Here is a 13,654-nt window from a genome sequence, read left to right on the forward strand (position 1 = left end):
GAGTGATTTGTTTGGTTGCCAAGAAACAGACAGAAAGTACTGAAAGAATCCCTTATGTTTCTGTATCCTTTTTCTATTCGGCCATGTTCTAATTATATCTTAATCATGGCTAATACTTAGCTTTAAATAATCATATTAATATTTGATAACGAGTAGTAGTCTATATTAAAAATAAATATAAAGAAAATTTGTTAGTATAATAAAAGCATTTCCAAGGAATATATTAATATTTGATAACGAATATTAGTCCATATCAAATTCAAATTTAATGTCTAAGCTAAGAAAAAAGAGAGCTGAAGTAAATAACATTAAAAAATTGCAACTTTATCTGCTCATGTCCTGCGATTCAGGTTCTTCTTCAGTTCTCTCCCTCGCTGTACTGCGATGGAGTCCAATTCTTCATCATCTTCTTCGGCTCCATTGCATAAATCTAGGGTTAGGGTTCATACAATTTTGCCAACGAGGTCACTCCTCTTATTCTTCTTCCTTTTCTTCTGCATCAATTTCACCAACACAGCCTCACACTCCATAACCCAAAGCTCTGATTCTGAAACCTTATACTCCAAACACTGCAACGACGTCGTGCCGAAGTCGGACGCAGACCCCACCAGGTGGTTTGTCACCAACCTCTCCATCCTAGACATTGGTTTCAGGAACGGTTACTTCACCGGCGGCGATCAGCTTTTCAAGCAAAACCTGAAAACTAGCGAGGTCGATGACCTGAAAACTCTCTCCTTTGTGCCCTCTGATGTGGGTAAAACCCTCACCGAAGGCGTTTTCAAAGTCAGGGCAACCTTGCATCTTCGAGACTACTCCATCTTCCACAATTCTACGCGTCGGAATTTGCGGTTGGTTTATTTCAGAGGTCCGAGAAGCCATTTTCGGAAGGGCTTACTGAACTTTATGCTTGATGGGTACTACTCAGAATCTTCTAAGAAGCTTTGTATGGTTGGAAATGGCGGGTCAGGTAATTTGAGGCCTCTTAGTGTTGTTCTTAACCTTAATTATCCGCAAAGTTCAAGTATTTATGACAGTTTAATTACTGGGACTTTAGAGAGTTTGAGTGATAAGCATGATGGGGATTATTTTGAACCCCTTTTGATGTTGGGTTTATATCAGAGTTCTAGTTATGAATATAAATTAGCTGGGAAAGATAGTGAGAATGGTTGTTTGCGTGGTGACGATAGAGAAGAGAATTTAGGTGTGGGCAAATCGAAGCATGGTTTGTGTATGTTGCTTGGTAACCTACATGAAAGCTTTGAATTGGAATATGGGAGTGATTGTGGCAGCGTGAATTGCAATCCTCTTGGTGGGAATGCTGGATATGTATCTTCTTTTGTTTATTATGGAACTCGGTGTGCAGATGGGAGGAAAATGCAGATGTTGTTGGGTTTTCCCAACTCTAGCTATTATGGCATCAAATTTCCGTTTGATCCTCACACAACCTTCATTACTGAAGGGGCATGGGATGAGAAGGAGAATCGTCTGTGTGCTGTTGCATGCCGGATTTTGAATTTTACAGAATCTTTGACTAATGCTTTTGTTGGAGATTGCTCAACTAAATTCAGCTTGAGATTGCCAACAAGGTTGTCTTTATGGAATAGGTCTACTGTTGTGGGGGAAATGTGGAGCATCAAAGAAGTGAATGACTCAGGTTACTTTACTAAAATTGGGTTTCACACTTTGTCGGGATGGTTGATGAAACTCTTAGATTTTCAATATGAGTATTCTGAGAATGATGATATGAGAAAAACATGTGCAGAAAAGAAGGCTGGGAGAGGCAAAGGAAAGATATACCCTGATGAGTTTTCAGTGGACATGAAATTTGGCATGACAGTGAGAAACAGTAAGGGACAACAAGCATCTGGTTATTCATCCCCTTTATTTGTGGATGATGAGCGGGTTTATGGACGCCGGTTTTGGGATAAATCGCCACAAACAGAATCATCTATGCAGCTGAACCAAAGCCATACCCATAGCAGTCCGATGAACGTCAGCTATAAGTTGTTCTTCATATCTGGTTTCGGTTTTCGTCATGATGTTTTCCCATCTAAAGCAGAACTATCTGCTGAAGGAATATATGATAGGGATTATGGTAATCTGTGCATGATAGGATGTAGGCACGTACCAGTGAAAAATCAAACATTGATTGAACAGGATATGTTAGACTGTGCTATTAAAATCATTGTACAGTTTTCTCCATTGGATACTAAGGATGGCCAGAATGTCAAGGGAACTATTGAAAGCACAAGGGGAAAGTTAGACCCTCTTTATTTTGAACCTATTGAGTTTTCTTCAAATTCTATTTACACTAGCCAAGCTGCAGCATCCATTTCAAGAATCGACTTTGAGATCAGTATGGTTCTGATTTCCAACACCCTTGCATGTGTCTTTGTGGGCTTGCAGCTATTATTCGTGAAGAAGCACCCAGATGTTCTCCCATTTGTTTCGATTGTAATGCTTATTGTTCTTAGTCTGGGATACATGATTCCACTTCTGGTCAACTTTGAAGCATTGTTTGTGCCAAATAAACACCACAGCCAGCAGGATACTTTTCTTGGGACTGGTGGATGGCTTCAAGTGAATGAAGTAATAGTCAGGGTGTTAATGATGGTAGCTCTCCTTTTGCAGCTACGTCTTCTCCAACTGACGTGGTCCTCAAGACAAGGTCATGGAAACCAGAAGAGCTTGAGAGATTCTGAGAGGAAGGTTCTTTATGCAACTTTACCATTGTACATAGCTGGTGCACTGATTGTTTGGTTTGTGAACCTATGGAAAAACGCTTACCAGAGATCACACAGGCCATTTCAAAGACCACACCGCATGGCTTACAGAGTGTCTACCCTCCACCATCTTGCTTACCAGCAACACTCTCTCTGGGAGGATCTCAGCTCTTATGCCGGCCTTGTACTGGATGGTTTTCTGCTCCCACAGATATTGTTCAACTTATTCTTCAATTCAGGAGAAAAGGCTCTGGCCTGCGCATTTTACTTTGGAACCACCATAATTCGTCTGCTGCCTCATGCATATGATCTTTACAGAGCTCAGACTGGTACATGGTTCCTTGACTTATCATATATTTATGCAAACCATAAAATGGATTTTTACTCCACTGCCTGGAATATCATCATCCCCTGTGGTGGTCTGCTGTTTGCTGCCATTATTTTCTTGCAGCAGAGATTTGGTGGTCGTTTCATTCTTCCCAAAAGATTTAGACAGACTTCTGTATATGAGAAAGTCCCTGTCATAAGCAACGAGGAATTATGAGGGACATATATTTTACCGAGAACTAATTTTTTTGATAATTAAAATCTAGTGTGCAAAATATATATCTTCTGATGGGTACGTTTCTTTTGTCTAGTCTGCAAAATTCAAATTGTCAAAACAAAATTAAAACAGAAAACATGTCGCTTCAACAAAAAGGTTTCAGACATCATTTTTCTGAGCAATGTCACGATGCATGCTACTTTTTGAAAAAATTAAAACGTTGAATCATACACCATTCAATTTCTGGCTAAAAGAATGAGAAACTTTGCGATTGGTCCCCCTCCTATAGTATATTTATTTATTATTATATACATGATTGCAATTGTTGGTTCACACCAAAACTGATCTTGGGTTTATAAGATATTGGTTACTTGGGTAAAATCAATTGAATCCAAGATGTGGGAGAAGCAACATGCCATTAATAATAATAATAATAATATGCTCTTTAAATAACCAACCTAGCATAGATTAGAAGCTACACTAGATATGAACAATATGTACAGAACCAGATCCTGAACAACAACAATAACAACAATGTGGTTAAACCACTCCACGGAATTAACCACTCAAATTACCCCCTGTTTGTTTCATTACAAAATCTCTAGCAAGAGAGGAAGATGCTCTGATTAAGTACAAAATCAGCAGCTGAATTCACGGATGAACGAATCTTGTACGACGACACCACAGTACATGCGATGCGACTACCTTTGCTCCGACAGTAGAATCGAGGGACAGTCTTACTTGGTCTGTTGTAAACCTAATCCCGCCTCATGACCTGAAACACAAAGAAACCCAGTTAGATAATTTGTAAAAGATTACAGCCGACATGGGACTACCTGAAAGAGAACACAAAGCATAAGTGACCAATGAAATATAATAATATGCACAGTCCAACCTAAAACATATTACATAATGGAGGATTTCATAAGTTGAGATCAAAATACCTCTCAATGAATGCATCTCACTGAGACTTTTTGCCGGTAAGAATACGAGATATCTGAAGACCCCTGCTAAAGGCTTCATTGAACAGGATCCTAGTCTGCATTGACTGAAACCCAGGTAACCATGACAGCAATGCCACAGGAGCCAAAATAATTACCCCAAAGAGCAAATCATACAGTCGAGCCAATGAAACCACAGTATCCCACACCACTGTAGACTGCAGGAAAGGTCTAAGTACCTGAGCTATTAAAATTATGCCCCAGCCGGTAGGGATGAACGCCAAGAAACTTGAGACTATATCAAGAAATTTGAAGTGAGTGAACTCGAGCAGCAATACAGTTACAAGTACCAAAACCATTATGACAAGAAGCTGAACTAGCCGGTAGTAGATATGCTCCTTCGCTGCATATTTGTCCTGAGCATATGCTATGACTATATAAATCCCAACAGCCACTACCATGTATATCCACGATAGCAAGTAAACAGCTATGCTGGTATTTCCACGGGTAATACCCAGATGGTACACAACACCATACTGAAAGAAGAAGAAACGAAGATCCAAAAGAATTTCCAATAGCTTTCCCCAAAGACCAGTTGTTCGCAGATGGTCTTGTTCCTCATACCACCATGTTTCCCAGCTCTGTTCAGCTTTTGTAAAAACCCCCCCAGAATACCATAACCAATTCATAAAATCGTCAAAGTCATATACAGTTTTCAGCCAATCAAATCCAGAAGGGTTGAACACAAACGGGGCCATTATCCATGACAATACAAGACACCAGCTTGAGATCGTCATGGCAATGTAAACAAAAGTATTCGCTTTTACAGAGTTATGAGCAGCAAACACTATTAAAATAATCCCAAGCTCAATTGCCTTCACAAAATGGCTTCGAGCGTAGAGTCGATAGTTCTCAGCAAAGCTCTTGTGTTGTACCACAAAGCCACGTCCAGTGGCTCGGTACTTTGCACCCCCATGAAGAATAGTACGGCCAAAGAAGTGGGTACGAGTTCCCATTGAGAATGTGTAGAAAACTGATGCAAGCTGCAACTGCATTGTTAAGAAATCCCAAACTGCTCGAAGGAAACCCAGTTCAAGAGAGTTTTCGACAATCATTGGAAGGGCAGTGAAGAAACCTAGCTGGATAATAAACTGCTGATTCAAGATCACACCAAGTGATTTATTGTTTGCACTGTCCTTGATACCACTGAGAGCAAGAAAAAGACGTCCCCACAAGAAGGCATAAACAGTCAGTATCACCATCATCGTGTTAAAGTAGAACCCAACAGTTGAGTAGAAAAATGAAAGCATTCGAAAGAAGTCCAATCTATGACCCAACCGGTACACATCTCTGCTTAAAACCTGCTCACCATTGCCACTAGCAACCTTGGCCTCAAACATGGAGATCTGATTCAGCCCAACATCCCTCCCCTTGCCCACCTGTATATATTCATGGTGAGTCACATTGCCACCTCGCAGTGTGCAATTGAAGCCAGCAAATATGTCCTCGCTGATATTGATCACTTTGGAAGCCTTGCTTATTCCACCTCGAGGCAAGAACCAGAACCTGTCAAAGACATCTGGATGACCATAGTGCATTCGCACTTTCAAAGGGTTTGCCAGAACACGCTGGTTCAGGGTCACAAAACTCATCTCCTGGGCAGACATGAACCAAGCAAGAGATGACACGGAGCCAGTGAAGATATTCTCACGGACTCCCAAGATAGTTGGCCTCCTGATACCATAAAAGTTCTTGAACTCCTCCAATAAATTCCGCATTTTAAGTGCCTCCTCAAAATAATTATCTTGGTTCATGTCAATGGTCTGAACTGCATCACCCCTTGTGAAGATTATGGCATGGTTTTGATTTTCTGGTTTGCCTTCACCAAGCTTCAATGGACCAGGCAACCTGATCCGATAGATCTCAACTTCCCTTTGCATCTGCTGATCATATTTAACAAGGACAGAGTAGTACTCAACCTCATCCCTCCCCAAGTGAACCTCATCCACATAGGCAACTCGAAGGGCCTCATTGTTTTTCATAAGATATAAGATCTCCTCAGCACGGGAGTCTCCCTTCGTCTTTTGCTGCCCATATAATTGGCAGGCAACCACGTATGTGAACTTCAACAGAGCAATCCCATGTTCATTCCCCTTAAATAAATAACTAACACTGCTACTTGTTCTTCCGAGTTTCCGAGAAGAAGATTGCATGCCTGACTGTACACCATCCAACCCGCTATTTTGGTTTATCAAAACATGAGAGCCAATTTGCTGCGATCCATCCCTTATGTCCATCTCAGATGCAGAGTCAAGAAATGCAAGCATCTTAAGGGCCCTATAGTAGTACATCATTCCTCTCACAGTGCGAGATAATGTCTGACCTCTGTGCGATGCCCAAAGACGGAGATCCCTAGCCTTCTTAGTAAAGATTTCATCATCATTCTCCATGCCCTCCCTGTACATCCTCTCCATAAAATGCTTCCACTCATCTTCATAAATCTTCTGCAGATAAAACAGGGTGGAAATGCCATCTTCGTTCTCACTTCGAAGAAATTCTTTTCCATACAACACTTCCTCATCATAGTATGGAGTCAGCACACTGAAAGCCATCATTTTTTCAACATAGGGAGCACGGGGCATGTTCATAAAAAGTGAATTGCTAAAGAAAGCAATACGTCGTCTCGCCTCAATATTTGTTGGGACATTGTGCATTGAGTCTCTAGAAGTGAGAATTGTATGCAGACGGCGCAGATGCCTAAAGAAGACTGCATCCTCATCATCAGGAAACTGGATTGCATTTTCAAAAAGCAAGCCTGCGTCAGTGGCTGGACTACAAGTTGCGAGGCCTTCCAGCCTCAAGGTTTCCATGGACTTCTTCAACCTCGGGAATTCACGAACGGAAAGTTCGTACAAGGCCTGCAACACATTCACTGCCTTACTTTCATCTTTCTTTTGTTGAATCAGAAGCTCAATAAGAGAAATCAACTTTGCATGAATTTGTGGAAGAAGAGACAACTTATATGTAACCGTGACCTTCCCACTCTGAATGCATTGATCCAGCTCCTTGAAAATTTTTGAAACAATGGAATTTTCTTCCGTGCCATATTTAACAACCACAAGAAGCAGATACTTGATGCTGTCATAAGCTTCGATGACAGCACACCGGCGATACTCACTCTTGCATATCTTCAACCAAAGCAACGGGTCAAGTTCCTCACCCAGCTCTTTTGCCTGACTTAGAGCAAGCAATAGTTCATTGCAGAGGAGGCAACATGGCCAGCGAATAACCCTAATGTTCCAACAATTAGGTGGCAATTCCATGAGCTCATGTTCTCGATCACTGATGAGATCTTCCTCCCTGAAAGTTGTCATGATTTCATTCCATATCAAGGCAAACCTGGTAGCTTCTACTTGGCTTGATTCAGTTTTCTGGTAGGCTTGACCAAGTCCATACCGCAATTTCAGTCTGTGGATGGCATCACGGAGCTTCTTCACCATTGTCGCCTCAGGGCGTAAGGACTCCTCCTCTGGAATAAGATTAAACTGCAACGCACTAGTAAAGAACTGAAATCTAAGCCTTAGCTGATTGATATTCCGGATCTCACCCAAATGTGAAAACAGCCCAATTGTTGCACCAACTAAGGATGAGAAAATGGCAAACCATATTTGCAGATCCATCAAGTAAATCAACACAACAGGAATCCACAACAACACAATTGCTATTCTGTTCCCGCTATTAAAAAAGATATGTATTTTGTACTTGGTATCCCCTGCGTCCAACAGAGTCTTCGTTGGGGAAACAAGAGGCCTGATCTGAAGGAAGTAACTGAATGTGAATTTTGAAGCCAACACTGCTATCCAGAACATTGTATACTTGACATTATTGACAAGCCCTTCCCTCAGTCCACGACCCACAAAAATCCGTGTATGAAACCACCAAGTGAATACATAGAGTACACTAAAATCCAACCCTTCAAGAAAGTTCCTGACCCAGGGAACTATAAAGAGAACCAATGCCAGCACTTCTGGGATAACGAAAACAAGTGCAGCCTCAAGAAAAACAATAATCCTCTGATTGGCCGCATCCGACCACCTCCCATCCGAATTCCTCTGATCCCAAATCCTCGCATAAAACACCGAAAACACAATAGTCCATGTCGCGGCAGCCGCACCCTTCAGCACCATCCGAACCCCAAGCAACATTGTCTCCCTGGAAACTAAGCTATACTGAGTCCCAGCATCAAGCACTGCTTGAAGAAGGCGAAGACCGCCCCAAGTAATAAACAATGTTAGCAACTGCACCTGATCGTCCCTTCTCTCCAATGCCTGCCAGGGATAATCTGTCTCCTTCCAAGCAACAATAATGGAAGCCTGTAAAAACAAGATTAACAAAACCCAGAGCTTATCAAAGCTCCTAAACACATTCCAAAACGACCTCTGCTCCACAAACCCCGTCTTCCCGACCCTCTTATTCTTCGGGGTGGTAGCGAAAAAATTACTTGAATAATTAATAGGCCATTTCAGCCTCTGGAAACACCTCCGAGACCAAAAGTACTCGTTAATATCATCATAATTGCGCCAAGCAGAGTGAGGCGCAGTGCCATTTCTGCTGCTCTCAACCTCAGTCTTAATGGTCTGGTAAATGGGCATAACCACACTCTTCAAAAACCCACAGTGCCCCGAAACCGTAGGCACAAACGGGCGACCCGTATCCGGGTCGATAGACTCATCAAGCACTTTGTTCAGTTCCATGGCCATATGATGGTAAATATAACAAACACATTCAGGGACGAAACGAAGGTTACCAGACTCGCCCCAAATCAGCAGGTACAGCGCCACGTAGAGCAGCTCGCGGCGGAGATCAACGCGGCGTCTCGAAATGACGACGTTCGACTTCCGGCCCATGTAGGAGCACCAGGAGGTGTAGTTCTGCAGCAATTTGCCCCGGAACCGCCGGAGAACGCCGGCGTCGAGCGAGTCGACCAGGTTCGGCGGAGGCTGGAGCCGCATTTGGGAGTTGGCCAGGTGGAGAACCAAATGCTCCCGCTGGTTCCGAACGTTGTCGATTTGGAACCCGAAGGAGAGGCCGAGCCAGTCCATGAGGTCGTAGCTCGGGTTCCAGGGGACAAACTGCGGCTTCCGAAGGTCCCCAACGGCGCGTAAGGAGGCGGCAGCGGCGCGTATCTCGGGATAGCGGAGCGAAGGGTGGTCGGCCAGGAGGTCGTGGATGGGGATGATGTTGTAGGCCTGTTGCATGGGCGGCAGCGGCGCGTGGAGTGGTCCACGGCCGCCGCGCGTCGGCTGCGGACGCTGCCGAAGATTCATAGCTCTCCTCTCTTCTTCTTCAGCTCTCTTCTTCAGGTCTCAAGCTGGTCTTTGGGTTTCATTTTTCTTTTCTTTTTCTGAGTTGAGTTGTGTTGGTTGTTTGTGGAAGTGAGAGAGTGAGAGAAATGGTGTGCTGGGTTTTTGTTAGGGCTTTAAGTAACGTACACGCATATGCTACTGAAAGAGACGAGTGGATGTTGTAAGGTGGAGGCACGCGCCAGAGGGCGGGTGGCGGAGGATGGTGGAGATACTGAGGAGGGAAGAGGTGGTACCCACCACTGAGTATCTCTCCATTATCAGAAATCAGAATATCGTGTAGAAAATCGGAGGGAAGGACGATACGCGACGCAAGAAACCAAGCAGCAAGCAACCCACGTTCTATGTTTGTCGAAACGACGGCGTATGATGAAGGTTTTGAATTTGGGATAGTGCGAATCAAACGATTATGTGTCACACATGCACATGGGAGCCTGAATAAAATAAAAGAAGGAATATCCCTTTTATTTCTCTTATCAGAAAAAAGAGCAGCCAACAAAAAGGATTTTAAAAAGAAAAAAAGTACATGCACTTAGGTCATTCCCAAATGATCAACAACATAAACAAAATTACCCAAAAAAAAGATAAAAGTTGAAAGTTTCTTTTTCATGAGTGAAAAATAATGCCCCAAAATGTTGTTCATATAATGATTATTTCACGCGTGAAGTCGTGTGTTTGAATTTCATTTTTCATAATCGTTTGTATTAAAAGAAAATAAATTAGTAAATTGTACAATTCATTAATGATAATAAAAAAAATGTCCTTTCAGTTCTTGAAACATAAACTTTACTATAAATCCTTGAAAAACATCCCGTTAATTAATTTGGACAGTAAATAAATGCAACATTAGTGTATATAAATTGTTAATTTATGATTGGGACAGACTGCGGACCGTTTGCGATGGGTTGGTTCTTGAGATTGGGAATAAAGTGGGCTTTTATCGATTTTGTTTTTGTCATTAGAACAGCTCTGAAGCATAATAAAAGTGGGTTTTGCAATGTCCTTTTTGTTTCTTTCGGCCTTTTGCGATGTCGTTTTCCGGATCTGTGGGCATATGGGGTTTTTCACACGAGTTTTCACCCTCGTGGGTCTCATATCATGAAAGAAAGAAAGGGAGAGAATCTCTTACAGGAATTTATTATAAAGTTTATTTGTTTTTGGTAAATAAAATTAACGTTTATTTAATCACTTTCTTCATAGATTTACACGACATAGTCGTGGTATATCACGTGGCTATATAGCCGCAACTACTTTAAGAAGAACAATTAGTGACACATTTAATATGTCTCTTCATTATCTTGGAAGTAACCATTAATAATCAATGATATTATTAAGGATGCAGAGTTATGATTTTGTAACATTCCAACAGCTACAATTTGACGTTGTTTATTGGATTTCTTCTTCGGAAATAATTCTGCTCACTACTTTAACCCAACGAATAAGATTTATTTAACCCCACTATGCATGTCCCATGCATTTAATTTAATAGCAACATACATTTGTTTCCATAAAAAGATTTGTTACGCGCATCTATGAAAGATATTCCACGCATCCTCCAGGCGGAAATTAAAGTTCTAATATTTTTTTGGTAACAAATAAAAGGGAGCCAAAAGGCCCCGGATAAGCTCAGCCCAGCAAGCCCATCAGCAACTATATTTTGCTTCTGAAGTCCCAGTTTACAAGAGTACTTGTGTCACAAAAGAGAGTTTTCTCATTTCAATATTCACCAAATTCCTATGCACAAATTGGCTCGGAAAAGAGATTTTGAGCACAAATAATGGTGCAAGATTGCTAAAACAAACCCTATAACTATATATGATTCTTTAATGCAAGATCAAGAGCAAAGATGAGAGGGTCTTCAATAACACAATCTAGTTAGACCTTGACATATTTCGCCTGGCCTAACGAAGAATCAATCGTCCAGGGCATCTCTGATTTGATTATGCAATTCAGCATTTCGACTTATAATCTGATTGAGCATGGTTCTAACAACAATTGGTAATGGCCTTTCCATAGATGGACCAGAAAGTCATAGCATTGCACTTGATCCCTGCAACAATGATCTGCCATGCGTTTGTTGGCTGTCCAAGCAATGCAAAAGACCCTATTATGAGTCTTCTATTTGTGGTAAGGTATAGCTGAAATCCTCTAACAGCTCAGGCTCACAAAGCATTGCTACCAGGCAATTAGTTGGACCAGCTCAGGGTCACCAGTAATCCATACATGAACAAGAGCCATCTTGAAAGTGGTGGAAGCGAAGCTTATCACGAACAATAATTTCTCTTTTGGTAACAACTGAAATAAACTTAATTGCTTCATGGCAGTCCTCGCACATTCGAAGGTTCTTTACAATCCTAATGGCCATGCCATCCTTGGTTTTCAGTAGCCCAAATGCGATCGCAAGCTTCTCGCTGTGATATCTAAGGGCATATTCCCTCTCTTCTTCTTCCACTTCATGCATCACTGATTCAGGTACGGGAGCATAACCTGCTTCCCTGCACTGCGACATCAGTTCATCTAAATACTGATAAACTTCATTTGTCTCGGGATGGGACTTGTCACCCATGCTAAACAGGTACGTTTTCTGGTTCACATCTATTGTACTATAGCCAACTTGCTTTCTCAAGCTTCTTCCTATCATCATGTTTCTAACCATTTCCACTCGATCCATCCAACCTGCCAGTGCATATATATTCGAAAGCATTACATAATGACCTGGATTTTCAGGCTCAACCTCCAAAAGATGCTCAGCAACTATTACTCCAAGATCGATGTTCTTATGCATCTTGCAAGCCCCAAGCATGGCAGTCCAAACAGCTGGGGCGGCCTCCTCAGGACCAAGCTCTTTAATCAATTGATATGCTTCGGTGAGAAGCCCAGCACGCCCAAGCATATCGACCATGCAAACATGGTGCTCCACTCCTGGCACTAAGCCATACTCTTGCCTCATGTTTGCATATGTCTCCCGCCCTTCGTGAACTAGCCCTGCATGAGCGCACGCCGCCAAGACTGCCACAAATGTGACAGTGTTAGGAACAGGGCCATGAGCTCTCATTTGGCAAAAGAGTTCCACAGCTTGACTACCATAACCATTCGTTGCATACCCTGAGATCATAGCCGTCCAAGCTATGACATTTCGTTCTTTCATCGAATCAAAAATTTCTCTTGCTTTGCTCACATTCCCACATCTAGCATACATGATAATTAGCGAAGTACCTAGAGCTACGTTCACATGCAGCCCATTGTTAATAACATCATGATGCACCGAGCAGCCTAAACCAAGAGCTCCCAACTGAGAACAAGCCGCTAAGACACTCACGAAAGTTGTCGAATCAGGTTCAACACCCAATTCCCGCATCTGATTAAACACCTCAATCGCTTCCCTCGAAAACCCATTTTGCTCGTAACCCGAAATCATCGAATTCCAAGCTACAACGCTCCTCTCTGGCATTTTATCAAACAACTTCCGAGCAGCACCCAAATCACCAGACTTGGAGTACAAGGTAACCAGAGCGGCCTGAACAAATGAATCCGAGCCATACCCACACACCAAAACGTGCGAATGAACACATCTACCGAGTCTCAGAGCCGAAATATCGGCGCACGATTTAATCACAGACGTAAAGGTGTAACTCGAAGGCGCAATACGGAAACCAAGCATACGGTGATAGAAGAAAACAGTGTGTTGGGGGAACCCAAACTTTGAAGAGGCTTTGATGAGGGAATTGAAGAGGAAAGAGTCAGGGTTTGGAACAGAGAGGAAGAGCCGCCGAGTGTAGAAAATTGAGCCGGCTTCGCAAGCCAAAGTTATGAGCTTGGTGAGGAGAGCTCGGCTGCGGTGAGAGCCGGAGACAACAATGTGGCCATGAACTTGTTGCAGGGCTCTGAGAGACGGGCCGGCTCGGAGAAGAGCTCGGTAAACCGGAGACTGTGGGGTTGAAGAACCTGTGACTGCGAGCTGTTTGGCTTCCATTAAAATAAAAACTTTGGGTTCGAAGTCCTGAGCTTTGACGCTACTACCCTAAACGCACCGTTTCACACATCCATTACAAATTAGTTTACAGTTCGCGCCGCCGAGATATC

At 42.5% G+C, this 13,654-nt stretch overlaps 3 protein-coding genes and 1 non-coding gene across 4 annotated transcripts; 1 reads left to right on the plus strand and 3 right to left on the minus strand.

Moving 5' to 3' along the window:
* The first annotated feature begins 270 nt into the window (after positions 1 to 270).
* LOC110766760 (DUF2921 family protein, putative (DUF2921)) lies at positions 271 to 3,336 on the plus strand. Its single transcript, XM_088251922.1, has one exon. The coding sequence runs from the start codon at positions 385 to 387 to the stop codon at positions 3,265 to 3,267; it is 2,883 nt and encodes a 960-aa protein (XP_088108048.1). The 5' UTR covers positions 271 to 384; the 3' UTR covers positions 3,268 to 3,336.
* A 330-nt stretch (positions 3,337 to 3,666) lies between these two features.
* On the minus strand, positions 3,667 to 9,720 carry GSL1 (glucan synthase-like 1). The gene is made up of 2 exons (XM_021970120.2): positions 4,212 to 9,720; positions 3,667 to 4,042 (listed from the first exon to the last, which is right to left on the minus strand). The coding sequence occupies exon 1, from the start codon at positions 9,533 to 9,535 to the stop codon at positions 4,229 to 4,231; it is 5,307 nt and encodes a 1,768-aa protein (XP_021825812.1). The 5' UTR covers positions 9,536 to 9,720; the 3' UTR covers positions 3,667 to 4,042; positions 4,212 to 4,228.
* On the minus strand, positions 6,494 to 6,573 carry LOC148295309 (small nucleolar RNA J33). Its single transcript, XR_015835589.1, has one exon. It is a non-coding gene; the product is annotated as a small nucleolar RNA J33 (small nucleolar RNA).
* Positions 9,721 to 11,363: 1,643 nt separating the features above from the next.
* LOC110766761 (Pentatricopeptide repeat (PPR) superfamily protein) lies at positions 11,364 to 13,552 on the minus strand. Its single transcript, XM_021970124.2, has one exon. It carries the CDS (start codon positions 13,542 to 13,544, stop codon positions 11,778 to 11,780), a length of 1,767 nt encoding a protein of 588 aa, XP_021825816.1. The 5' UTR covers positions 13,545 to 13,552; the 3' UTR covers positions 11,364 to 11,777.
* Between the last annotated feature and the right edge of the window lie 102 nt (positions 13,553 to 13,654).

The sequence above is a fragment of the Prunus avium genome, chromosome 4 (assembly GCF_965620075.1).
Source record: "Prunus avium chromosome 4, drPruAviu1.hap1.1, whole genome shotgun sequence".
NCBI classification, from domain to species: Eukaryota; Viridiplantae; Streptophyta; class Magnoliopsida; order Rosales; family Rosaceae; genus Prunus; species Prunus avium.

Coding starts and splice junctions, on each gene's coding strand:
- LOC110766761 (XM_021970124.2), bottom strand. CDS start 13,544: ATGGAAGCCAAACAGCTCGCAGTCACAGGTTCTTCAACCCCACAGTCT.
- LOC110766760 (XM_088251922.1), top strand. CDS start 385: ATGGAGTCCAATTCTTCATCATCTTCTTCGGCTCCATTGCATAAATCT.
- GSL1 (XM_021970120.2), bottom strand. CDS start 9,535: ATGAATCTTCGGCAGCGTCCGCAGCCGACGCGCGGCGGCCGTGGACCA.